Source organism: Triplophysa dalaica, chromosome 23 (assembly GCF_015846415.1).
Source record: "Triplophysa dalaica isolate WHDGS20190420 chromosome 23, ASM1584641v1, whole genome shotgun sequence".
NCBI classification, from domain to species: Eukaryota; Metazoa; Chordata; class Actinopteri; order Cypriniformes; family Nemacheilidae; genus Triplophysa; species Triplophysa dalaica.
Genome location: NC_079564.1, coordinates 2,241,776 through 2,269,128, shown reverse-complemented (window position 1 = coordinate 2,269,128; position 27,353 = coordinate 2,241,776). Strand labels below are relative to the sequence as shown.

At 41.1% G+C, this 27,353-nt stretch overlaps 2 protein-coding genes and 1 non-coding gene across 3 annotated transcripts in view; 1 reads left to right on the top strand and 2 right to left on the bottom strand.

Annotated features, from left to right (window-relative positions):
* The window catches only part of pola1 (polymerase (DNA directed), alpha 1), a 42,849-nt gene extending 18,314 nt beyond the window's left edge, over nt 1-24,535 (bottom strand). The window contains 35 exon segments of the mRNA XM_056739051.1: nt 794-925; nt 4,741-4,922; nt 6,075-6,249; nt 6,331-6,462; nt 6,541-6,673; nt 6,897-7,102; nt 7,319-7,411; nt 7,516-7,548; nt 17,068-17,190; nt 17,781-17,930; nt 18,032-18,105; nt 18,108-18,155; nt 18,245-18,338; nt 18,427-18,546; nt 18,635-18,764; nt 18,883-19,058; nt 19,160-19,276; nt 19,367-19,456; nt 19,571-19,632; nt 19,747-19,831; nt 20,005-20,159; nt 20,256-20,394; nt 20,496-20,570; nt 20,660-20,773; nt 20,886-20,998; nt 21,196-21,371; nt 21,530-21,680; nt 21,774-21,924; nt 22,126-22,227; nt 22,355-22,417; nt 22,615-22,730; nt 23,291-23,371; nt 23,480-23,576; nt 23,665-23,789; nt 24,385-24,535. Of these exon segments, the coding sequence (XP_056595029.1) occupies nt 794-925; nt 4,741-4,922; nt 6,075-6,249; nt 6,331-6,462; nt 6,541-6,673; nt 6,897-7,102; nt 7,319-7,411; nt 7,516-7,548; nt 17,068-17,190; nt 17,781-17,930; nt 18,032-18,105; nt 18,108-18,155; nt 18,245-18,338; nt 18,427-18,546; nt 18,635-18,764; nt 18,883-19,058; nt 19,160-19,276; nt 19,367-19,456; nt 19,571-19,632; nt 19,747-19,831; nt 20,005-20,159; nt 20,256-20,394; nt 20,496-20,570; nt 20,660-20,773; nt 20,886-20,998; nt 21,196-21,371; nt 21,530-21,680; nt 21,774-21,924; nt 22,126-22,227; nt 22,355-22,417; nt 22,615-22,730; nt 23,291-23,371; nt 23,480-23,576; nt 23,665-23,789; nt 24,385-24,433 (4,062 nt within the window). The 5' untranslated portion in view covers nt 24,434-24,535.
* A 483-nt stretch (nt 24,536-25,018) lies between these two features.
* trnar-ucu (transfer RNA arginine (anticodon UCU)) lies at nt 25,019-25,108 on the bottom strand. Its single transcript is given in 2 exon segments — nt 25,019-25,054; nt 25,072-25,108. It is a non-coding gene; the product is annotated as a tRNA-Arg (tRNA).
* Nucleotides 25,109-25,353: 245 nt separating this feature from the next.
* rrs1 (ribosome biogenesis regulator 1 homolog) lies at nt 25,354-26,716 on the top strand. Its single transcript, XM_056738422.1, has one exon. It carries the CDS (start codon nt 25,381-25,383, stop codon nt 26,425-26,427), a length of 1,047 nt encoding a protein of 348 aa, XP_056594400.1. The 5' UTR covers nt 25,354-25,380; the 3' UTR covers nt 26,428-26,716.
* The last annotated feature ends 637 nt before the right edge of the window (nt 26,717-27,353 follow it).

Genomic DNA, 27,353 nt, shown 5'->3' with positions numbered 1-27,353 from the left:
TCACTCGTTGGTGAGAACTAACCGTCATCCTCATTTCTCATATGTGGTAACGTTGCCTGTCAACAGTGCTAGCATCAGTCGCATCATTGTAAGCGGCGATGGCGATCTCAACAACATGCACCGGATCAACGTCCGGTTTTGTCCAAGTATATTATCAAGGACATCGTACTAGGGGAACTTGTGCATCCCACACTTGGATGTACTGCTTGAGCACTTTCTTTACCTTTACCCGGCACAGTTCCACAGATCTATTAAACCCCCTTTCCCCGAGTTGTTAGGTTATCACTGAAAATATTGAGTGTTCTTGTGAGTTTCAGAAAGTTGGGATGGAATATGGTATACCTGATATTCTATTCCTCATTCAATATCGAACAGTGCAGTTGACTACGGCAGCTGGTTTAGTCCAAAAACGTGCAGCCTCATTTTGCATTTGGGTCTGTTCGAGGTTGGATCACGTTCTCACCACAAACAGAGTTCATTTGAAAGTGTTATTTGGTACGCTTTTGGTGCAAACCCTCAATAAAGCTGCAGAGGGTGGGGAATGACTCAAGAAACACAACCAAAAACTCTTCAATTATCAAATATGCCTTTCCATGTTTGCTGCCGGTTATAAAATCTTGGTTCAGCATTTTAACTTAATCTCAAAATTTGTGTTTCACTGCTTTTTATTTTTTATATTTAACTTTTGATACAAGTTACTAAACAGATCTAAACTTGATATATTTACCCATCTTATTTGCCACACCTGTAGGGGGCGAGCGACCTGGTGTACTGCAAGTTATTCAATACTCACATTGTAGTATTTCCTGATATGACGGCGAATGTCCAGTTGCAGTTTGTTGCTTATCCGTAAGCCATGTTCCAACTGGCTGGCCCCACACGGAACGTGACAGCAACTCTTCAAACTAGGCTGTACGGAGCTTCCCTAGAAACAAACAAATTCACTTTCAACACAGCATTTCCACACGGCCCACACACACAAAGGGCAACAACATAATCTGGGCATTTATTCTGTTGATTCGCATTGCCCATATAAGCTTTTAAAGGCTATTAAAGCTGACCTATTAGAAATTCAAACATCCTTAAAATATAATGTCAATAAGGACCAACACTCTAGGGTATCTAGGTGGCAAAAGCATAAAAAAAGGAACTGCATTAAGCTTTCAACTGCATTTCTGGATGACAGCGAGCAACAAACTTCATACTGCGCTGTTGATTTCCGGGCTTTGCCAGCTTTTTTATATCTAAAAAGCCTCAGACGTCCTATTGAGAAACAGTGGCAAGAACTGTGGTTAAACAGTGGACAGAAACTACTGTAGCTTGACATCCTTTCAATCTAACCTAACATGTGTAGCAGTGCTGTTTATGGTGCCCATTATGCCTCCAATAATCTGAAGGGCCGAGTCCATGTAAGTGTGTGTGTATATGGCTAATGCATCGGCACATTCGCTCAAGCTCACCGTATCATACAAACATCACTTTCTCTTTTATAGCAGGGCTGCTGTGAAGAGCCGTGTTCAGTTTGCCCCCCGGTAGTCGCGGTGAGTCATTAGCGTTTTATGATCTTTACATCTCTCACTGAACGGCACTTTGAGGGGGAACTGTGCGTCTATGCAAATATAGTCTCCAAGCATCTCTACCGTCCCTTTCCAGCGTGTCTGTTTGCATTCCTGTTGTCCTCCTCCCTCTCTACGCAGCCGACTGAGATAAAGACGATTTGCCGCATCTGTAAGTCAAGGCTGGTCTTTTAAGCCTTCCTTTCATCAAACCCTCACGCCCTGATCTCAGCTATAACCCTTGCACTACGTATTATTAGATACCTTATCAGGTGAATACGGGAGGCCAATAAAATCACATCAACAAAAATTCACACATGGTGTCGTGAGGTTGTTATTGAGTTTGTGTAGATTTTAACATCTTAATATAGACGGTTTCATGGGATGCACGCACCTGGCCTGAAGTTAACTTCCGATCTGAGTTTGTTGATCGGTCACACTTGTGGCTACAAATGTAACGATTAAATAAAATTAAATGTAATTTAATAATTAATAATTAAATTGTATAATTCAATTTAATTAAAAAAATAATTAAAAAATGATAATTTTATTAAGATGTAATTTTATTGTATATTAATCGTATTAAATAAAGTTTCTTAAATGGGTCGTCTAACAACAAATTAAAAAACGATTACCGTTTAGTATTTAAACAATATTTATGCCTTTTAAAAGCCAAGTGATGTCTGTTTCTTTAAAGCAAACCTGCATATCAGAGCAGTATGACAGATGTAAACAAACGTATCTTACCGGGAACTGTGTTATTGACATCTGGTCAGATTCATGCAAATGTGTTGTTTAAAAGTATTTAAATGTTGAAAATCATTAATAAACTGTGTAAAGATGATGTTATTCAGTGTTTTCCAGCCAGATGCTAATAGAAATAGCATCCAAGCTGTCCATGTATTTTTTAAACGTATAGTTTTCCATTGTATTAGACAGGGGGGCAGCGGTCAGTCTCACAATGCTTACAAACATTGTTTATTGTAATCCTGCAAACTTTATGAAAAGCTTCCGGTGGGGCAGCGGATGTTTTCTCGCACATTGAGCGTAAACCTGGAAGTGGCGATGCAAATAGTAAATTAGCTGCGTTTCACAGCTTTCAGGTGAGTTTTGTTTGTTTTGCCTCCAAGTACGCACGATTTCTTAAAAGGTTTCTTAAATCAACGTGGCGTACATCATTGTATAATGTTTAAAGCTGTGCAGATGGCTCGTTGAATCAGCATTATACTGTACACAGAGAGTTAGCCAGTTGAACGCACATTGCGATCAGAATGACTCATTTGAACAGATTCGTTTAAACTGTTGAAACTTTTCAGTCAGTAGCGAATATAAAAAAAAACAGTGAATCATTCAAAGCTCAGTAAATCATAAGAGAACCCAGGATGTGAATGAGCATTGCAAATTTAGTAAGACTGGTTAATTTAGTTGGCTATTGTGGGCTGAAAGGTTGAAAAGGATAAGAAGCTTTATTTCTTTACTTTTACATTTCTGTCTGGTTGAATAAAAGTAATGTTTTATATACATGTTATCTGCGAGTTAGATTTTAGACTTTTTAAAACCTTTTTAATACCATGCAGAGTGAAATTTAAGACCTCAACCGGAAGTAGTTATGAACTGGCGGCGTTTAAATGTCAACCAATATGTGTAATTTTTTATGCGACAAAATTATTGTTCAAATGTTATTAAATACCTTTAATGTTCCTAAATCCAGACATTGCTTCCAGGTTTGTATTTAGAAAGTAAAAATTATAATAGTTAGCAGTGAATATTTTTATTTAATGTAAAATGTGAACAAATAATTTAGGAATTTTTTATTTAAAGCAAAAAAACATAATTTGTGGAAATTATTCAACATTTCATTTTTTTTGCTTTTTTTGGTGTGAAAAACACAAACTATATTTAGAAAACACACCAACTGCAAGTAACAGTAAATAACAATCAATGAACGTTCTTCTTCTTTCCTTTAAATATGCACGTTAAGACCGCGTCAGTCTGCAAGTAGTGTTGGGATAATGAGATAAAACTATCCGAGTTAAATTTCGAACTTCGGAGGGTTTAGCGACGCCATTTTGCCCCTTCTTTAATATTGAGTGGAGGTGACGTATTTCCTGTTCAAGAGTGGAGCTCCACTCGCCCGGTCGCTGCAGCTAAACCCCTCTCAATTTGTCCAGTCCACTCACCTAAGGAACCCCCCGCGAACGTGTTATTTGTTAGTTGGTTCCGCCTATTTTGTTGACAAATAGACTTACATGATCCTAAAATGAAAATAAATTCTTTACGGTGTCAGTTCGACTGCATTTCTAAGACCTTGGATACGCGGATGCTAATTAAGGCCTAATTTTGACATTATGGAATTTAAAACATTTTAAGACAATTAAGGATCTGCAGACACCCTGTATACAACTTAATAATTGTCGTTTTCATCTATTTTTATTTATTTATATTTAAAGTGTTTGGCCAAGCTACTTAAAAGGCCTACACGTGTGTGTGTACAGGATGGCACCCCCTCCACCTCATTTTGAGCCAGGAAAAACCCTGTAAACTGTCCTCTTAAGACAGACTGTACATGTGTCCCTCAAAGGTTTGTTTTCATTCGTATCAAATGAAATTTGTCCTGTACCCTGACTGAGGTCTATTAGGGCTAGTAACGCATACCTAAATTGTAGCATGTGTAAATGCCAACCAGTTTTTCCTAATTCCAAGCCTTCCCTGGCTGAGAGAGTGCAAAATCTCCAAACAGCTAGGAGGACAGAGATCAGAGCAGCGGAGGAAGGGGTCAATGTCATTTTTTATGAGTCTTAGACGAGAGAAAGCTGTGCATGAGCATGTGTGTGTGGACCCTTAATTAGAGGCAGATTACACCCGCTCCTCAAGCCCCCGCTGACCCCGGCCTGGGTATGACGGACATCCTGTGTACTAAAGAGCTCTAGGAATACACTCTGCCGAAATCCCTCTCCCCCTGCTCATCTCTGCCAAGCCTTTATAAATAAAGTGCGTGGCTCTGAAATTAATAAGCCAGTAAAAGCCTGAAACAGAGGAAGTAATCACCCGTGCGACTCAAATTTATCGGTACCTGTCATTACACAATATTTAACAGGAAGTTGAGGTAGGACAGAACAGTGAGAAACAAATCATTGTGCTGCCCAATTAGATCGGACCCGTTAAGGGAGTGTTGATAACTCACCGTCCCTTCAAAGACGTTGTCATACATGTTTTCCGTACCGCAGTCAGGGCAAGAGAAAGTAAACTTCTCACAATCGCGGTAGCGCTCCTCGTCGGTGAGCTGGGCCGGCGCTCCCAGGAAGTTGTCTCCCTCATCCTCTCTCTGCTGCTGCTGCTGGGCTCGAAAGTGACCGGGGTCGAGCCCTGGACAAACAGGTAAATAAACACACATGGGGGTCCAAGTCAAAACCATGCACACAGTTACATTTCGATTTAAGTCCGATTCTTGTGTTTGTTTTAAAGACTCGCAGATTGTGATTTACAAGCATATGTATTTATGGACGGTGGAAAAAAGATGATGGAAAAGAGGGTGGGGATCAAAAGCTAAGCTACAAGAAGAGAGAGGGTCAGTAAGAAAGCAAAGAAGATGTCAGGGCCGCGGGAGGCAAGAGGACGGAGACTAGCGAACGATAAGAATAAACTGGAAATATAATAAGGGGAAAGAGGAGGGGTAAAGAAAGCGCCGCTATCCGATTTTTCCCAGGCAGCTGAGATCATCAAATCATTAAGAGACAGCAGCTGAATCTCCATTTAATCCCCCCAGGTGACACTGAACACTACTAGAGCACCGAAAACAGCCTACGTCCCCCTGGGTAATTTGGCTAAGTGAATAAATGAGCACATAAGTAAGTGTTGACTATGAGACTTCGGGGATTAACCGCCGTCTCTACGGATCAGAGGCCGATGACGCTCGAGGGCTGCTGCCATCTACAGGCAGACATGCATCATGTCGGGTTGGAGACCGTCTAAATCTGTGACCGGGGAATGAGATAGATTGACTGAAATAGGAAAGAAACACAGAATGACAACTGATCTGATGTTGTGTTTACAGAGAGACTATTTATCATACTTGAGAAGCAGCGGATGAGAATGTTCCGTGGTGTAAATGTGCTCCGTTAATCATGAGGTAAATAAGCAAGGCTTTACTTGGTACTGATAACATAGTGGGCAGATTGAATTAGCGCCTGAGTTTTGGACCAGACCGCAGGATGCCAAACAACAGCTAGGGGCCTGTTGTCATGGAGACAGAGTGCCAGTGTTCATTTACTTTTTAGAGCGACTGAATTTCCAACTGGGGGGTAAATTGGTTCTCAGCAGCTATGCAAAGGTAAACATCAAACTGTCTTGCCCTATTTTTGATACTCAATGATCTAAAACTCAGCGTTACATCTAAAAAAAACGTTTGGTTCTTGTATTAATTTCCAGAACATGAGATGCAAATTTTAAGCACTAAAACACAGTTGCAAAATAATCCATATCCATTCAAAATTACGCAAACCAGACAGGAAGTCTCACCTAGCCAGGTTGCGATAAGAACTGCGTCAATACCCTCGATGGGCTCGCAGATTCGGCCCACCACAGGGTGCACCTGCTGGGACAGGTAGTACTGCGTGTCCAAGCTGAGACCTTGCTGTTTCTGCAGCTGTTCCAGAGCGTACGCCCTCTGACTGGCTGGAAGGTTAGAACCGTCCTAACAGAGAAACAGTGGATTGGATTTCTATCTGTAGTCAGACCTCTAACATCAGAGGATCAAAATGGATTGGTTGCTTACCTGACAGATGACATAAGACACCGTGTCACCGGCTTTAACCTTCTTGCCACCCTGGGAGTTGATCCAGAGAGCAACGTGAACGTGGGGGAGACTCTTCTTGTCGGGGTAGTCCTGAGGGTCCTTTGTCAGTCCCTATAAGGGAAATTATAGCGAGTTAAAAATGATCATCTTTATGCTCATGAACAAAGATTTTGCATGTCAATGTTTTACCTTATTTATCTCAAACATATTGAGTGGGATACTGCCACTGGCGACCTTCTCTCCAACCTCAATCAGATGTTTCTGAATGTTCTCCACGATGGTGTCGCGACTCTGATCTGACAGAATCTGACCAATCACGTAACTAGACAAAAGAGAAAGCAAAAGTGTAAATCACAAGCCTATCGATTATACCTTTTTTATGAAGAATCGGTTAATATTTCGATTTTAGAATATCACTTTTCTAAAATGTCTCATCTGGATTAGATTTTATTTTTATTTTATTGCAAAATTGAGCAGTCACAATTTAGTAAATGTATTTGAAATGTGGACTTTAAAGCTAAAAAAACAGATTTGAGCGCACTGACTTGCCGCACTCCTTGGCCAGGTCACACCAGTCCCTGCGCACAATGTCAAGGCCTTTGAGTTCCTGTTTGGTGGTGTATTTGCCATCTCCCTGTGGCTCAACCATCAGCGCCGCATATTTCTTCTTCTTCAGCAGCAGAAGGGATTTAAACACCCCGTCGATGTCAATCTCCAGGAGCTTATAGAGTTTATTCACCTCGCTTTTCACCTAAACACACACACAATCATTTGATGGGGTTCTTGTTACAGTCGACTTTGGTTCATCCCTGATCAAACGCAATGCATGGTTTAATTCTCTCTCTGCCTGATTGTCAGCGACGTCTCTATTATTAGTGTCACGCTCATACGCATATTAGCGCATCACAAAGACTGCGTTTTCCTCAGAGACGTTCAGACCCCCCTTCCCTTTCCTCCACTCCCTTACCTTGTTTCCCAGTTTGAAGACCTCCTCCAGGTTGGTGCTGTTACTGTTGATCATGATGGAGTCGGTATCTCCGTATATGACCTCCAGATTCATCTGCGGTTGAATAATGGTACACCGTCAAGCCCACGCACGGCTAACAAATAAACACAGCAATTGCCGCTTAATTATTACTGTAACGTACGCTAATCACGACTCACCCTCTGCACCATTTCTTTGGTGTGCATCAAAATCTGCAGGGGACAAAAGACAGCGTGTCAGGGCAAAACACAATAAACACTAAACACAGAGTCACAGCCGGCGGAGAACAATATCAATTTCAAATCGGTCAAAGTGGAACGTCAAACAAACAGGCTCACGGCGGAGAACAAACGTCTGTCAACGAGAAATACTATGAAAGAAAACGCCGCGCGCATACACGCACTCGGATACGCGAACGCGAGTACTCGCACATGCAAAACACACAAAGAATTTAATTAGCAAATCTATTCAGTAATTCAACATTTATCAAAGGGGGAGAGAAAAAGCCTCTGTGATTTGCTTCTAAATGGAGGATAATTGGCTAAGAGGTCTATTAGCTGCACTGAAATGGGGCTCCAAACCCACACACCAGCCGAGTCATTATAAGGCCTAATAGTCTTAATCACCACTGGACTGCATGATGTGTGTGAGAGAGAGAGAGGTAGGGAGGGTTGTCCAGCTGCAGAGGGAGACCAATGTAAACCACAGCTGTCAGAGGAGAAACAAAAGAAAATGATGAAGGGCATGAAGAGGGAGGTGAAAGCGTAGTGTAAGGGGGGAATCACAAAAAGAAAGCCTTAAATACAAAGAGCGAGCCAAAAAGACACACACAAGCTCTACATTAGAAGTGGTGGACAGCAAGAGAGAATGAGAGACGGTACATATCTGAGGTGTCATACCAACAATGACTGTTTACTCAGGGTGTCCAGCCTTAAACATACACCCGCTGCCGCTGTGCAGGCATGCGGGGTGACCTCTGCGCGAGAGGGACTCGGACAGGTGAGGGGGTCGGCAGGAAAATAAGCGGCTCTAATCTGAGGCCTCAAAGAGACGAGACACGCTACAGCCTGTCAACAGCAATCGAGCAAGACACCGAGATTCATGTCCCCGGCGCGCACACATCAGAGCCAAGCCACGGCCCCCTGAGGGACAAGGACGAAGCTATTTCGGAGCACGGGGTGCTCCACTCCTTGAAACCAGAGCAGGACTTAAGCATGCTTTATGAGGTGTAGCATGCCTCCCTAAGGGAAGCAGGAGGTCAGATCTTAGAAATAACAGAATAGCTGTCTGCATTAGCCAACACGGTCAAGGTCACCCTGAGACACTGAGTAAGACGCACTTAATTAGGCAGGATTAGAGATTTTGAATTGCATGGTGTGTGTGTGTTTTCTCATTATTAAAGCTGGTTGATTAGTGTTCATGCAGATCAGCTGGCAAAGTGTTGTGCAAGCAAGGCAAAGGTTGTGGGTTCGATTCCAAGGGAACACGCATACTAACATGACAAAATGTTTGGCTTGAATTAGGGCTGAGCGATGTGTCACGATTCACACTAGTTACACGTCTAAATCGATTCGATGTTTTATGCACAGCTCTTCTGTGAACTACGGGTCTCTGATCAGTAGGAAGTACTGCTCGACCTAAAGTCACTATGAGATTGAGTAGTTTATAACGTACATTTGAAAAAGCAACAGTCGTCAAACATAATCACTATAAATATACTTTATTATCACGAAAATACCTAAAAAGGTTTGAATAGCAGCGATGGAATATGACTATTGGCATTTCCTGGTACTAATAGTTCTTCTTCTGTTTCTAAGATTCAGAGTTTCTGCGCAAGAGCGCCCTCTGGCTTCCGGATGTGGCGGGATTTTACTATAATTCATTGAGAAATAGAGCATAAGAATTGCAGGATATATTGCCTAGCCCTACACTGTAGGTAGGTTTCAATATAGCATCGGACAAATTATGATCTAGTGTTCCTTTAGCTCTGTTGGTAGAGCTTTGCAATTGAAGCACAAAGGTTTTAATTTCCAAAAAACACAGATAACTACAGAATACACAAAAACATTGCCTTTGGATAAAAGCATCGACTAAATGAAAAAAGTAAATTTATATAATTGTAATTCCTCTATTACAATCAGGTCATACAAATTCGAGGTCTACGCTTTTAAGTTCCTAACATTTTTAAGTTTTAATATAACTGCATAATGTATCTGCACACCTGTGCTCAACAATAAACCCAATCTTAAAGAAAACGTTCACTTTAAAATGAAAATCCTGTCATCATTTACACACCCTGTTGTCTTTTTAAACCTGTGTGATGATCGTTCCTCTGCAAAACACAAAGGTATTTTGAAAAATTTGGCTGCTAAAAACCGTCGTTCCCCATTGACTTCTATTGTATGGAAACCAATGCAAGTCAATGGAGACCAAGGGTTACCCGAATTTCTTAAAATGTCTTTTGTGTTCTGCATAAGTAGTCATGCAGGTTTGAAACGACAAGAGAGTGTGTAAATAATGACAGAGTTTTCGTTTTTAAGGTGAACTAGTATCGTCCATGAAACAAACAAACAAAGGGGACAAGTTTGGACCAAAATTGAATATTTAGAATTAGGGCTTTGTTCAAATGACCAACAGAAAAAGTGATATTTAGTTTCCAGCCTGACTCTCCAACAGTACCCTTCGAGCACACATAAATCTGCACACCTGTCTGTGTGTGACAGAGTTTGTGTCTGACCCTGAGCAGGTGCAAGTTTGTTACAGGGCGCCATAAAGTTACAGCCACTTGACTGCATTACAAAGTTGATATGTCCACACTTTTAATGCTGACACATTCTTATATTAACAACGGAGAGAAAAAGACAAAAGGAAAAAGAGGAGGGGAAAAAAATCTCATGTTTGTATAGTTTTCAAGACTCTTTATGTCTGTTTGTTATGACGGGCCGAGAGCAGGGTTGTTAGACTGGCTGAAAGACAAGCTGTATAAAACAAGCCTCAGAAATGAGAGAGGAAGGGCGAGCGTCTCTTCTTAAAACACATGCCAACAAAAACCTGAGGGAACACTTATGTTCTAGCAAATCTCAGCTACACCCCCCAAAAAAAGACTACACAGACCTTTGAACACCCGTAAATACAAAGCTACTCTAGTATGCACAGTGTGTACTTTAATTAAACAAGGAAAAAAAGGTGTTGTGTGTCTATTGACAGAAATGCAATATAATATACATAACTGTGTCTTCAGAGGTGTTTAAAGACCCTACATAATGAATCGGTTCGTAATTCTATCTACATACACCGCGGGTCCCCTTGCATGGAATTCGCCATGTTTCTACAGTAGCCCTGAATGGACAAACTGCGTTACAAAGTGCGTTTCATAAATATGTTATCTCCTTTGGTAAATAAGAGAAAATGTAAGGACATCTTTGTCTTGTGTCAGCCAATGTAGTGCTATGAAAGGGAGGGGTGAAGTGAGCCGTTGGTTTCAATTTGCAAGATCACCACTAGACGCCGCTAAAACTCCACATTGGTCCTTTAAAGTTGCGAGTACAGTAAAGACAAAATCGACTGTCTGCACCAGACAATGAAAGCACTGACTTTCCTGCTGGGTCAGAGTTTTGGCATTTCCGTATAACAGGGCAAGTGATGACGGTAAATTTATGAAGCCTAGCAAACTAGCGGCTGTGCCACAGCAGAATCATTCGAAAGAAAGTTAGTAAAGGGGACTGGACCCTCCCTGTCAGAAGATGCATTCGTATAAAAACTTAAAAGAGGTCCACGTGGAACCTGGAAAACCTGGCTCACAATAATTGGTAGAATAATTATGAAAAAAAGTATGAAAATGATGGGCCATGTTGCTTTAATGCTGTATCCTGCATTGCAAATGAAAAGCAAGTTTTGAATTTGGCAAAACACCTCAAAACAAAAACACCATATCCAAGTTTCTTTATATCTCTAAATTGACTCCAATAAGCACTTGCTGTAAGAGGGTGAAATCCAGCAGTGCATCCAAAAGCTAAAACTGTGTTTAAACTGCCACCCAACGACCAAATGCAGCTGGCTCAGATCACACTTTGACTGACATGACAGTAGCGCTTGGCACCGAGCCTCCGTCTCTCCATAAGGCGCTCCATCTTTTTGCCATAATCAACAGGTCTGTCATTAACACATTCATTTATCCCTTCCCAACCATTTCAAGCGGCTTGTGGAATGGTTATTGAAAAACACAGAAGTCCACGGCTGCTCTTGTAAACGGTTAATTCGTCCTGCCCCCTAATGCCATTTGCTCACCCGGAGGGCATCTGGCCTCCTGTTGGCTTCGGTACACATCATAGCCGGCATTTTAAGCCCAGGAGCGGCATAGAAACCTTGTAAAGAAAGTATCTGGTGACGATTGTTTTGAAAAGCGTCCTGCTGAAAAGCATTTTGAGGATGACAGTCCTCTGCCTGAAATAGCAAGAGTCACACAGCACCGTCAGAGTGAAATACGTCCACTGTCATCTCTATATCCTATCCCTAGAAGATCTAACACACACACAGGAAGATTTAAAACTCAAATTAATTGCCTTCATAACATGCAAACACATTTTTTAGGGTAGATGTCCGCATACTTCAAGCAGAGGAAACCACGTCATCTCTTTGACAACGTACAAACGATCCAGAGGAAGAACACAAATGCACACACGACAACTGTACATTGACAGTCATTTATAAAGACACCTTTGAAAACACAGGTGCGTATACATTCGGAAGCAAATGGGTCTGATTCCACATGTAGCAATTCATCGCACGCGGTCTGAGATCTAAGGGGTAAAATATCCTCTAAAGCCTCTCTCTGATTTAATACGACTGCCTGAAATCACTTTAGCGGGCAGCCTGGCATCTGGAACTGTGGGTAAAAATATCGTGCGAAAGAGCAATGCATATCCCCATACCCAAAGCCCAACATAACACCTCCGACAAACACTGAATCCGATTCCAAAGACTTTTATTAAGTCGCTTCACACAAGGCAGATGAGCATATATCATTCGTAAAAAAAAATATTAGCCACTTAAAATAGTAATAACGTTATTTTAGCCAAGTCAAGGATCAAAAATGTAAAGTATAGAATGATAATCTACACATTCTTCCTTTTCCTTTTATTCATAGAACATTAACTGCCAACGTTTTAATCAATAAACATCTTCGTCAGACTTGTGTTTTATGCCATTTTAAAACATTGACACTGAATGATGTTGAAATTGACAACACACAAACACGGCAAATGAAGTCTTTACATTACACTACGCTGTTACGGCCTCCTTTTTGGCCAAACCTTACAGCCTGATTCAACATAAAACGGTTTACAAAACTTTTCTCAATGACTCTTGGTTTGGGGCAGCAAAGTCTATACAAAGCACGAGTGATAGGAACAGAACCATTGGTTTTGAGACAAACCTTTAATATTATTCAGAAACTTTAACTCGTGTAAAAAAACACGAACTCCGGTAGACACCAACCTCTGCAACTTGGTGAACTGTTGAGTTACTAAATAATATAAATGCCCATCCTGATCATAAGATGATCATAAGTCAATGAAATAAAGGCTAACGTGAAGAACAAACCATGCCTGTTATATTCATATGATCTACTTGAACAATGTTAACATGGACAAGCTGCTAGTTGTTCTGTATTTTCAAAGGAGGCTGTGGTGTAAAACGACACGACGTTTCACAGTGTACAAGACTAATCTGCATCATGGGAACATTGAGCGACGCCTCAACACGTGGTGTGAGGTGATGCAATTCTTTCCACCTATTTATTAACAAGAGTGATATCAGTGACTGAGAGACAGATGACCTCATAGCATGTGGGATAAATTGAAATATGTCCCCTGATCAAAGCAATACGTTGCTTTCTCTCCCTCGGTAATGATGGCTGTTGGAATCTGGGGGGGCAGTAAGCGGGAATACGACTGGGTAAAACGGCAGCAAACGCGCGCTGTTAAATCACAAACAACGTTCAAAGATGCTGCTCCAAATTAGCTAAGAATAACACTTCACATACAAAGCTGGTCTAAATTAAAGGTGCAAAGCTCCCGAAGGAACTTGAGGGGAACGCGAGTTGAACGCATCTCGCGCTCGAATCCAAAAATATTCTCCGGTCTCTGTGACTATTTGTTAAGTCCAGCAATATCAGGAGTAAATCCCCGCCAAAGACCACAGGGTCAAACAGTGCATGCAACAATGCCTACAGTGGAGGAGGGGGGCGTCTATGTCTTATTCTGGGAAAGTTAAAAATGACCTTTGTGATTCTGACAACTGGAAGTGTCGTCTGAGAGAACAGCAAGGAAACAATGTTTACTCAGGTGACACCTAATTCAACCCACACCAGTCTCGTCCCGCCAACAGCCGCTCTACATCTGAAGAATCCGTAGTACAAGGACATGGGGTCCGTGACAACATAATAGGTTTTGTTTTACCTTTTTTAAACTTCCCTAACGTAGGTTAAAAAGGAGTCCGTGGCTGGCGGCAAGGCGGGGTGAGAGGTCAGCCAACTAACGTTCCACAACAATCAGCAGTCCGTAGCGACAGAACTTGTAAACATCACTCGATTAACCCTGGACCCAACCCTACCCCCTCTAGCTCCACAGCTGAAGGTCCGTTTTTCACACTGGCCGCCGCACAAAGAACTGAAAATAAAACGTGGGCACATCAATCAGGAGCGAGCCCTCAGCATGAAACCCTAAACGCCTATTCCATGGCATGCATCTCATACCAGGGGCGTGCAGGGTTCGCACCAGAACAAATGTTTCTCTGGAAAGGTCAAGGGCCACGGGACGTCACTTCATGAGCGCTGGTAAAGGCTGAACGCAAGCGGCTTATGCTAACTGGTCTAGCAGGGGATTTCCCCAAGTTGTCATGTAGCAAAAGAAGCCAAATTGCAGGGGCTTAAAGCAGTGTCATTAAATCCCAAGGACCGTCAAGTTTTAAAAAAGCTTAGCTGTTAAAAATGAGAAACTTTGCTGACCTCCCTTTGCCTCTACAAGTTCTTCTAGTTAAAAACGGGATGCAATAAAACATCATTTTTAATGGCAAACAACGAAATACAATTTTTAAAAAAGAAGAGGAAAGGCCCACAATTACTTGTGTGGCAAGGTGCTCAGCTGGTCATGGTAATTCCTACTATATTTTTTAATAAAACTCACTTAAACTTCCAACTGCTCTAGACTTCAACCCACTTCACCACACCTGCCGGCTGAATTTACACCTCTGTGGCAGGTTAGCACTAAGCTAGCTTCTCAGAAAGCATTAGTTAACTCTATTAAAAGCAGAGCGCCTGCAATTCTCATCTCAAAACAATGAAGGTGCAGACAAGCCGGTCATCCATCATACGACGGAGCCAACCCACTGTCCGACTTAAAGGATTTAGTGTTTGACGATCGTTAAACTCAATTGTCAAATTAGACAACGGTTACGATCAACATTCTGCATCTCTGGCACCACTGGAAGACAGTAAAGGAAAATTGCCTCTTTGACTTCTCACCCTCTAAAATTTTTTAATGTTCTCCGACTCATCCCACGGACCCTGGAAGCTGATGCCAAACGGCCGTCATCTCCATCGAGGCTCTGGGAACCTGCATATTTGAACAAGCTGAGAATCATCGGGGGCTTGTCTTGATCCCTTTACCCTAGACCAATCATGAGGCTGAGGAAAGACGAGAAGCTCTGGAGGGCATCTACGTGGAGGCCAAATCAAGCATCTTTATGGCCATGGAAAAAAAAACTTAAGCCTATCGATAACACGTTTCTCAACAGCACCAGCTAATAAACACAGACACTCAATCAAAATATAAATGGCACGAAGTGCACAAATTTAGTCTCATATGTCAGGGTCGATGTAAAGCAACAAGCAAGTATTTGTTGCGTCTGCCATCCGCCCCCCCCCCCCTGCATTTTCAATTTCTCTCTACAGTCCGACACCAGGCAGGTTGACAGTGGAGAATATGTATCACAATAAGACTAATCAGAGTAATTAGGGCTCTTGAGTCAAGCTGCGCTCCCCAACGTGAAAAAAACGAGTATTAATATTCACACATTTGAGTGAAGTGGATTAGAACTGCACAGCTGAAGCTTCACATGCAATCCACGTCACAAGCCACAACTAATTCCAGTTGATTCAGCATCCCTTTCATTTTTCCTATTGTTAAGCTTTGGATGTATCCGTTTATCAAACACTTTTTTGTAGCGAAACCTACAGGTTGAATGGTGGGGCAAACATAATTATTGGTTCCCCCCAATTTCGAACAATACCCCACAACGCCCAGTGGCGATACGAAAGGGGAGAGGAAAGAACGCAAATGTGTCACAGTTTCTACACCCCACTGGCCTTTCAAAGTCTGGTCTCATTAAAGTCAAGTGCAGGTAGCTGGCAATCATGACAAGGTGGCATAAAAGAACAAGAGATCGGTCAAATTGGTTAAAGCACAAAGAGAACAGAAGCTCATGAGGAGGGGAGTGAAATCAGAGCCAAAGGCCTGAGGAGCTGACTGACATGGGTGGAGCAGAAGCGTAGCCCCCTCATTTACATGTACGGCCCCCTCAGATTTTTGATTGCCAAAAATAAAGAATTTTTGATTTCTTACTCCGGTTGATTGACCAATCAGTGCTCCCCGCTTTTTTCAAAGTTATTGGTTTTATCATGTCACGTGTTGTGCGTAGCATCTTCTGTGCAGTTTTATTTTTACCTTATGATGGCGAGAGCATAATTTTAAAAAAGATGAGCAAGATGAAAATGAGGAGACTGCTAAAGACTTCTTGTAGTGTCGAAAGACTTTTCTCAACAGAAACTTGTCTCACCCTCGAACACTCCGCCTTGACATGTAAAAGGTAAGCCAATAGTTTGACTGGTAGCCGCCACTGCGCTTCTTATTCCTGGTCCTCATGACGCCCAGCTATGCATATTTTGTATATTGTTCAATTTGCCCATAAGAGCCCTGAGAAGTGGACATAAAGGGCATTGAAGTGCAAAAAGCGCGACACGCAAATCTCATGATTGCGGTTAGATAACCTTTCAACCTTCCGTAGTAAGTTTTGGGCGAGTGTGAAGACGCTGCAGACAGTCGTGAACCCTGCGTATGGACCATGTCAATCGGACACAGTTCATTCATGCAGCGCTCTTCTGACGAGCTGGTGATTTAAATCAGGTGCGGTTAACAAGGGAGAAAAACAAAATAAGCAGAGCCTTTGATGTTGGCTAAAACGGTGAAATGTGCTGTATAATATAGGTGTATCATTTTAGTAATAAACAGAAACCTAATGAAATGGCTATATACATATACATGATGGGCCCCCTCAAAAAAGAAATCTTGGGGTGGAGGACTGGGCTAGACTGCCCTCTAGTGGAAGCCTTGGGAAACTGCATGATCACTACAAGCCTAAAAATGTTATGGTCATCATAAATATCAACAGTTAGGGACAGACTTTGTTTTTCTAAAAACAATTTAAACTACATAAAGTCCTAATTGAGGTGCAATACCTCTACTAAAAAAACATCCTTCAAAACAAACGCCAATTGAACAATTAATCTGACCAGTAATTGGACCGAAAAATACATACAAAAAACCCAACACAAAGGATTTACTAGCTTTTAAATTCAGTAAGGTTACAGGATTTTGTGTATGTGGTGTTGTTGTACTAATATCTTGCCATTAGTATGTAAATGTACACATTATATTAAACAGGGTGTCACATACCTCTCGTCCTTTATGAGTGACCAGTGCAGCCAAAGGCTTGGCGTAAAAGCGACTGAAGGAAAATCCCAGGCATCCATACATGCTGTTAGCCGTCAGCTTGAGGGCCTTCTGTCTAATATCATACTATGGGAAGACATTTACCATCAGTGCTAGTACGCGTACAACCACTTCAAGTAATTTTACAAAGTACACTTTACAATAAGGTTGCATTTGTAAATAAGTAGTTTAAGCAGTACCTTAAATAAACTAACAACAAATATGTTTACAGCATTTATTAACATAAGTTAATTTCATTACTTAAAATAAACAAACTAAGACTTTGTCTGTGCTTTTGTAGGATTTTTTTACATTTAATAAATATCAGCATATCCACCTTTAAGTTTGCAGACAAAGCGGCCCCTGCTGTTCAAAACATGTATTGCAATTAATTTAACATCGACTTGAATCATCACATATTATAATCGATTTTCAACTGCTCAAGGTTAAACTGTAACTGTTAACATTAGTTAATGCACCATGAACTAACATGAATAATTGTATTATCCGTAAACAAAACTGACATAGCACTATAAATACTGAAAAACGATATTGCTCATTGTTAGTATTTACGAAAAATAATAAATACAATCTTACTGTAAAGTGTTACCAGTTTATTTAAGATCTAAGATCACATCTGTTATAAATTCAGAAAGGAGCATAGGCCTTGCACATACCTGCATGTAAAGATCAGGGTTGAGGTCCTGTTGCTTCATTAGCTGTTTGACATGACGTCGACGCTCCACTAGTTTTCGAATTTCTTTGGGAAGAACACCCATCTCCAGACTTTGATCTGGCACCTCTGGAATCTCATCATCATCATCCTCCTGTTACCAAGGGAACAGTTGACAGGATGCTGTAGCCCTCAAAAATGTTACAATTGAATCACATCTCCGATACCTACATGGACATGGCTGTCCCCGCATACCTGAGTTTTCTTGCGCGAGTTGGTAGCACCCCTCTCAACAGTCGTGAAACAGATGTTAAACTCCTGGATGATGGAGGGTACAGACTGTTGAAGTCCAACAGCAAAATAAACTTGTCATAGAAACCTGGGGATAGAGGACAGAATAATTGAGCCAGAGAGCACAAACATACGGGATGCCAGTGGTGCATGCAAAGATTGTAACTTAGCGCTCACCAACTTTGGGCTCCAACACCAAACCTCCAGCATACGCTGCCTTCTTCCTCGTTTTGTTCGACTTGCCTTTACCAGGATCAACATCCTCATCTCTCTGAGAGCACAAATGGAAAAAATTATGAATAAATTAAGGCCAAATATAGTTTAACTATTGTAATAAATAGTAAGAAAGGACTTCCTACAGGATCTTGTTGCGGCTTCTTGAAGAACTGTTTGTCTGGAACAATGAAGTTCCTTTCATGGAATGCGTGGAGCAGTAGGAACTCGTTCCTCTCCGAACGTCCCCCCATCAAAGTGCGAGACTGTCAGAACAATCCAAAAAGACATTTACTTAACATCATTAACACAAAGGCGGTTAAGCAGTGAGCAAAAGGATCATTGGTATCTTACCAGGATATTACCAGCGATGTTTGTGATCTGCATTGCCAAAGGGAGCACATTCAGCTCACACATGATTTGCATGATAAGCTTGGCATCCATCCAGGTGAGCTCCAAAAGGTAGAGAAGGTGAGGGGAGTCACTATTGACAAAATGGAAAAATAGCTCAAATTAAAACCAGATAAAAACTAGAATGCTACACGGCACAGAACTTTCCATTGCATGGATTCGCAAGTGACACTACACAGGTAATATCCAACCTATAGAAGTTCCTGATGTTTTCTGGAGGCATCACCACCCTCTCCGTCTTCAGGATCTGGGCCACCAGCTCAGTCAAGTTATAACTCTTACACCGGATGAGCTCTTTGGCAGAGATCTCAATGTCACACACCAGGCGCCCACAAGTGGCACTCTTCTCTGCAAAGCCGCTGCGACCCTGACATTAAAAACGCAATCCACATGGACTGGATAAAAAACATTGCTTGGAGAATAAAGCAACATTTGACATGACAAAAGACTGCACAGAGGTCTTCTCACCCCCAGTTTTGGCATGTTGGCTCTTCTTAGCCTGCCGATCTTGGCCCAGTGTGGCACTTTGCACACGGTAATCCTTTGCAGGAGCACTTCCAGGTCAAACCCAAAGATGTCATGACCCTAAAACATTGTAATAGGAAAGACGATGAGGTAAAACGGGGATAAAAAGCAACATTTCTTCAATGCAACAGGCTAGTTTACTGCACCTACCACCAAAACATCTGGATCAATCTTGTGCATCTTGGCCAAAAAGAAGCCCAGTAGTGCACGCTCTGTGCCTGCTATCTCTACTATCCCATTCTGCATAAAACAAACATCTACAATAAAGGTTGATTTGGCACAAATGTGTTATTTTACATAGAAACACTAAAACAAAGCAAACTACTGCTTGGTGAGTTAAATAGCAAACATTACCTTTTTCCTGACAGCATCTTTAAAATCATATGGGAAGACGCAGTCGTTGGGTTTGCTCACCACTTTAATGAGAAATAATCAGATATGCAAGATATGAAAAACTTGTTTACGTTTAGTAATCAAGTTGTAATGTTTAATGATAAAATACCAGAATCTATGCGGTCTAGAGAACTCACCACAGAAATGGGTCTGGTAAGGTGGTCGTGGTGGAGCTTTGTCCAGGGAAAAGCTATAATGAATAAGGGCAGCGAGGGAAACAATCTACCGCGGGAAAAAAACACAAAGTAAGGGTCTGATAAAAAACACAATTGAAACTATAAAACATCATTTGTATTTTATAAGACACCTGCAGGCAGATGTTTAAAGTCAAGAGGTCTCTGTGGCCAACTTTAACCCTTGAGGCATTCCCTCCCATTCCATTTTAATAGTATTACCTCATTCTGGTGAGTCTTTGGGTTCTGAACAGTCTTGAGGCTTATGGACATGACGACCAGGGGAGGAGGTGGCAGGTCTTTAACGATTGAGATCAGATCACACTTCTGCACTATGGCCTCCACTTTACACCAGCTAATAGGCTGATTGCTCAACTCTAGAGGTGATGGAGAGAGCAAATGTATTAAACCATTACCGCATGTTGAGTTATTTGAATGACATTGACGAGAAGATCACATGACGTATTACATACGAGGAGTCTTGACATCTAGCCAGCAAGGTCCACGGATCTTCCGGTTAAGCAGCAAGTGCTCCAAGCTGGAGGTGTTGGTGCCAAAAACATGGGAAAACGTTGAGCCTTTCAGGTCAGATGGCAATGGAGGAAGCTCAGCCTGCAGCAACATCCCACATTTGATTAAAAATAAACTGTCTTTTACAAATGTCCCATTAAAGTCAATATTACAGTGCCTTCATGTAAGGTATGTCTACTCACGGAGTATCTGACTTCAAGGTACTCGCTCTGTGAGGGAATATCTGGCATTTCAAAGGCATAGCTCTTGGTCACTGGCTGTTTAAACAGGAAGAGATGTGATCATGTTTGTGGTTTCAAACAGACAAAGCATTCCCTTCGAAAATACTCAGAGAACCAATAATTACCTTGGACTTAAATTTCATGATTTTAAACCTCTCAGAAAGACTGTTGAACTCCTGGTACACATCCATCATTCCTACTTGAACTTCTGTCACCTCACCGGTTGCCAGATTTACTTTCTAATTTCACACCAAATACATAAATGAACATACGTTGTTTTTTTGCATTACAAGCACATATATACAAATAAAAAAACCTGATAAATAATAAACTCAGTAAGGGTGGCCTCACATGTTCTCTGGGCAGAAGATACAATGTCCTCTCAATATTCCTGACAGCAACGCAACAGCTTACGTAAGCTTTTGCAGATTCAATCCACACCTTTCCAAACAGGTACACCACACCTACACAGAGGAAAAAAACATACGTTACCAAAAACAATACACTAAAACTGTTATGGCAGTTATGTTACAGTTTTATTTTTGTAGCAAGCATGAAAACTTCCGTTAACAAGTGCAGTTTACACAGGCCTTAATCAGCTCGAATGTGAGTGAGGCGGAAAATTGGATAGAAAAGAATTGGATGGACAAAAAAAACTGACCAGGTTGGTTGTACTGGTCCTCAAAAGCATCCAGCCAGTAGAAACGGAAAACCTTATCTCCATCAGGTCCCTCCACCAGAGGTAAGTGACTGGCATCCACTTGCACTTCCACATGAGTTTCGATGGGGTCAGCCTCCTCCATCTTTTCCCAACCCATACCACCAACCATTCCAGATCTGACAGAGGACAAACAAGACAGTAATGGCATTTTATAGTCTCAACTCTGTAACGCCTTTCATCAAATTAATTTCTAAATTGGAGAAGGAGAAAACCAAAAACAGTATAAATAAAGACTATGTACACTTATTCAAAGACCTTTGTTGGGCTGACTTACATCAACATCTCCTCCTTCAGCTCAGTTTTGGGTTCCACTTTAAGAGTAGGCGCGGCCTCAGGCTCCACATTTAAATTCACCGGCTCCTCTTCCTGGTTCTCTGCCTCCATGGGTTCATCAAAATCCATCTCATCGAACTCAACTTCCTCTTCTAATTATAAAAGTTAATAACTAATATTAGCAACCTTTTTGGTTTTAATACAAAACATTACTGTAATATAGAAGTTGGGTAGATAAAGCCTGCCTTTAGGCTCCTCTTTCTTGGGTTTCTTTATCTGTTGTGTGGCAGCTGGTTTACTGGAGGTGGTTTGAGCAGCAGGTCTGGGTGAAAACTCAGCAGGAGGAACCCGTGTCACTGAAGGCCTGGGCTTTGATATCTGGACTTCAGGTGAATCCTATGAGATGGACAATAGAGGTTTATACAGTGACATTATATGACAAACCCTAGCTAACCTTAGAGATGTAACAAAGCTTAGCAAAGCGGTAACTAGCCATTAAGTGAAAAACTGTAGCTTAAGGAGAACTGACAGTAATTGAACGTCTTTACCGCGATGTCAGAATAAATCAGTTTATCGTTTCACAAAAGGAAATACTACCTTTGGCACCTGTGGTTTAACTGAAAATGGATTCATAGGGGATCCCAACGTTTTCTTTTTCCTCAAGGTGATTACTGGTGGTGGGGTGAGCACAAGTGGTTTCTGGGGGAAAAAAACATTACAATGACCTTCAGCTTAACCCGCAATGACTGACATACTGGAGCTACTGTAGACAACATCTACAGTATATGTTTGTTTTAAACACAGACAACCAGCCATAAACATTTACCTCAGAGTGCAGATCCTGTAGAATATCTCCCAGCAGATCATCTTTGGACAAATCCACATCTTTCTACCATTTGAACAAAACAAAGTCACTTTTTACAGGGCAAATTATACACCTATAACAACTGCATCTTACACATGTGAGATACACTTTATATTGCTTTGAAATTATAATTAAAAGTGTAATTTGTGTGCCGGTACAACTAAAAAAAGTGTGTATTGCATATAGTAAACTAACAGTGATAAAGTCACAGTGTTTCTTACCTCAGCCGGCTTCTTCACATTGCTGTTCATGAACATGTTTTTAATGCTGTTGGGTTTACTGACGGCCATTTTCTTTACATTCTTCTTTGAGTTTCCTGCCTTTCCACCTGCTTTGCCTGTTTTTGAGAGAAATAAAAAGAACATTTGAAGAGCAGTGCTCTATACCAGGGGTTTTCAAGCTGTATGATGCCAAGGACCCCAAATATGATTAGTCTTTTCTCAAATATATATCAATCTTTATTTTTTCTGTGTAAATAAACGGTTATAATTTCTTAGATAAATAGTAAATAGGATATTATAAATACAACACATTGTTTCTAAACGTAAATAGTCGGCAACAATTTCACTTTGAGTCCCAACAAAGAAACCATAGTGAGAAAAACTCACCAGAAAGATTAAAATGTAAACAATTCTGGAGACTATCAATAGCAAAAAAAGCAGATAAACACTTTGGACTTATCATTTTACTGGGGGACCCCTTGCAACCTTCTGGAGGCCCCCTGGGGGCCTGCTCTATACTACAGAACCCAGAGAAACTGGTACCGACTGCATCCTCGCATGATTTCAGTGATCCATTCACACAATGTTTTCAACCGGATTCCGCCGTCGAAACTGATTTATCTAGAAACATCCACTTGTGATTGTAACACCTTGTCAATGCTTTGTGCTCGCTTACCTTTTGTAGCCTTCTCCAGAGCGTCATCCTCCAATTCTTCATCAAAGATCTCTCTACCATCCTCCACATAACCCGTCCCATCTGACAAAGGAAACAGACACATTCAGTTGAGAACTTTCAATGACGTCTCCGCACATACCCAATCCCTATAATAACATAAATGATGTAACAGTCAATAAGTAGACTGACCGTCATCAATGATCCAATCATCATCCTGCCTCTCACGCACTAATTTGGAGTATTGTTCTTCATCCACCTCTTCATACACGCTGGTCAAATCCTCCACCTGATCACAACACAACATGAGAAGAGGTGTAATGGAAACAAAGCATAAGTGGTTTCGTGCACGACGAATACACCAACAACTGACTTACCTCATATTTAACCTTCTCTCCTTTCTTGGCTCGTTTAAGCTGTTCCAAAGCCGACTTGCGCCCCACTTTCTCTTTTTTCTCTCGCCTTGAGCGCGAGGAAGCGATGCCACATGTGTCAGATGCATCTAGTGGGAAGATGTAATAGGTTTCAGTCAAATTCAAATGAAAGAATACCTAGAGACCTCTTGAACACACCAGCTTCAACCATATAACAGTACAATAAAAGGCAGAGGATGACACCCTAAATGAAAGCTGGACTTTATTTTTTTTAAGCTATTATTAACATACATTTAAAAGTATCCCAATGACACCATTATTGAGCCCTCAGTTAAACAGACATCCTGTATTTTAACTACAGGTGCACACAGGAAGTATTGAAATGATGAAAGAAATTATAAAACGACGCATAAAATAACAATGTGGTTAAGCAACAGAGATCATGACTTAAACTTCTGTCAGTGTCATATTGACACTTCACTTTCACACAACAACTCACCAAAACTGACCCACGTTTAAATATTTGCTAGAATACACATATGCATTAGTTAAAGATATAATTCCACGACTCATAATCAATATACCGTTGTGAGCGAAAACATTTAATACTATAACGTTGTTGACATTACTATTTTGACGCTAACTTAGTCAGCAGCTACACCAACACACTAACTGAACTGAATCAGTATATTCTGCATTCTAATAACAGTGAGACACGCTTACCGTAATCTCCGCCGTCCGTGTCTTTATCGGAATTTAAAACGGGAGCCATTAACTTAAGTTATTAATGTAAGTACTTCGTGTGAGGTAACGGGAGGATTTTCTTTCTCTCAGAAGCGCGGAGGCAATACAACAGGTTCCGCGCCAAAGCGTCTTCCCGGGGAAACTCGAGCGGCGGAAATGACGTATTGACGTCGCCCGGCCAATCTAATCTATTTAAACGAAAATCAGAAGTTATTTTACTCTGAAGTGAAATTTGTCAAATTGTTTACTGTCGTTTTATAAAGAACTGCTGCATATCAGAAGATCCACTGACTGCAAACAAGTTATTAAAATAATTGGTTGTCAGATATGTGAGATAAATTAAATAATATAAGAATGTACAATTAAACACATTCGGAGTTCCAAACCATGTCTTTTCTATCTGTGTTTGGGTCTTGCATTATTGTTTTAAAATATAAATTAAACAATTTACAACTTTAAAACTATGAAATGTTCAGCCGTTGGCATAGAACTGTTACTGCTATAAGAATCAATAATTGTGTTGAATGTTTGAAGTCGTCATTTTTTTCAACCATGTGAACTTAAAGAAACTTTTGGCAATTGGCCATTTTAGACATTTTGAATGTAAAAGCTTCGACTCTGGTGGGACTCGAACCCACAACCTTTGAATGACCCCATTCAACAATCTAGAAGTCCAATGCGCTATCCATTGCGCCACAGAGCCGATGGGACGTCCGTAGAGTTTGTCAGTACTCGTTGCAACAGCAACGCGCTTAAGATACGCTTTAGCATGTTTAAAATGTGGCTGACTGACATTTATCTATATCATTATATAAAATAGCTTCGCAATAAACTATTAAATATTATTATTAGATTTTTATTTGATTCTTTTAATTTATATTTAGTACCAGTGGGGGCTTTACCCTCGTCAAGGGTCTTTAATTTTGAAATAAACTACTTCCGCCGAGCAAAGCACATGTGAGAATACCAGGCAACATGGCTTCGTGCAGTATAGAAGACGTGCTTGCTAAGGCTGAGAAAGATGAGGCCGAAAAGCTCAAAAGTATTACAGTTCAAAAGGATTTGGATCTCGAATTTGATCCGGGTCATTTACTTGCGTTTGATAAGAACCGGATAGACACGCGGGAATTTAAAGGAAACAACCGGGAGGATCTTCTTCGGTCTTTGGCAAGAGAAAACACGCAACTGCTCATCAACGAGTTATGGAAACTTCCAACAGAGAGAGTTAAAGACGTGATCGTGGCCAAACTCCCAGAGCCGACCACTCCTCTGCCCAGAGAAAAGCCTCCACCTAAACCAAAGCCTCCTACAAAATGGGAGCAGTTTGCGAAGCTGAAAGGCATTCAGAAGAAGAAGAAGACCAACTTGGTGTGGGATGAAGTTCACAAGGAATGGAAAAGGCGATGGGGGTACAAACGTGCCAAAGATGACACCAAGGAATGGTTGATAGAGGTGCCGGAGAATGCAGATCCCAAGGAAGACCAGTTTGCAAAGAAGAACATGGCCAAGAAGGAGAGGGTGGCGAAAAACGAATTCAACAGACTCAAAAACATTGCCAGAGCTCAGAAGATCAAGGTGCCAGGCATGGGCCTCGCACCCACATCTCGTCAATCGAAATCAGAGCTGGCACAAGCTGCGAGCGTTGCAAAGATATCCAACGCCTCTGTTGGTAAATTTCAGGAGAACCTGCCCAAGGAGAAGACACCCAGAAATACTGGGAAAAGGAGAAAGTTCCAGCCTGTCATTGGTGACTTTAGTGGCGAGAGGCAAAAACAGCTGGATTTATTGAAACTAATGGGCAGCAAAAAGCCACGTCTTGACATCACCAAAGCAGTCAATAAACAAATGAGGGAAGAGGACATGGACTCATCTGAAAAGAAGAAGAAAGGGCCTGGAAAGAAGGGGCGCAAAGGAAACATGTCTGGTAAAGGAAAGGGTAACTTTAAAGGCAGGGCTGGTGGAAAAGGAAAGGTTCCTAAAGGTAAAGGCCGCAAACCGCCCACAAAACAAGGAAAGCGCTAAAACGTCAAGCACAGTGGACTCAAGAACTCATTTAATAAAATACATGTATGTAATGTACCAACCCATGTGACAGAAGTCCCTCATGGTGCTTTGGTCCTGGACTTGGATTTTACAGTATTGCACAATATGTTTAAGCAGATTTTCATGTTGCTATTGTTCTGTAAAAAGTTCAAAATGTACAATTGTCAATGTTGTGCTGAAAAAAGAGTAATTGATAACCCCCAAATGTGTAATTTAATTTCACTGTTTCATAAAGTGTGTTTGCAATAAATTTAAAGCAGTAAAATCATCTCTGGTATATTTGTTTTCTATTATTTGTTACCATAAATCTGGTAGGTTTTAACATTCAGGCACTTGAATGAGTTTACCAAGATGTGACTCAATGCCGCCCCTAGAGGTATGTTGAGGTATGGCATCTAAACTAATCAAAATGAACCTTATGTCTGCTTATATTGTGTAATTTAAATACTTGTGCTTGGTGTCTTTTTGACTACTTTCTTACATTCTGCTGTGAAGATGTGAAATAATAAATAACGTCTTACCATAAACTACTTTGATAAGTGATCATTTAAAAGCCATCTGGACATCCATCATTTTTCCTGTGCTGGTATACTGTAATATTGTATTAATTTTGTTAGATATTTGATGGGAAAACCCCCACCCAATGTAAAACAAGACACCCTGGCCCGGTTTTACAGACACGGTTTAGCTTAAACCAGAATTATACCTTAGTTGAATTAAGATATTCACATTGTTCTAAAAAAAATCCTTGAAAGAATACATTACTGGTCTCCATCTTGAGACAAAACAATGGCACTGATATATTTGAAGATATTTCTGGGCCAGATATATTCAGTTAAGAAAGGTCACACGTTCATTTAAGTCTAGGACTAAGCATTGTCCGTGAAACCGGCCCCATATGTTCA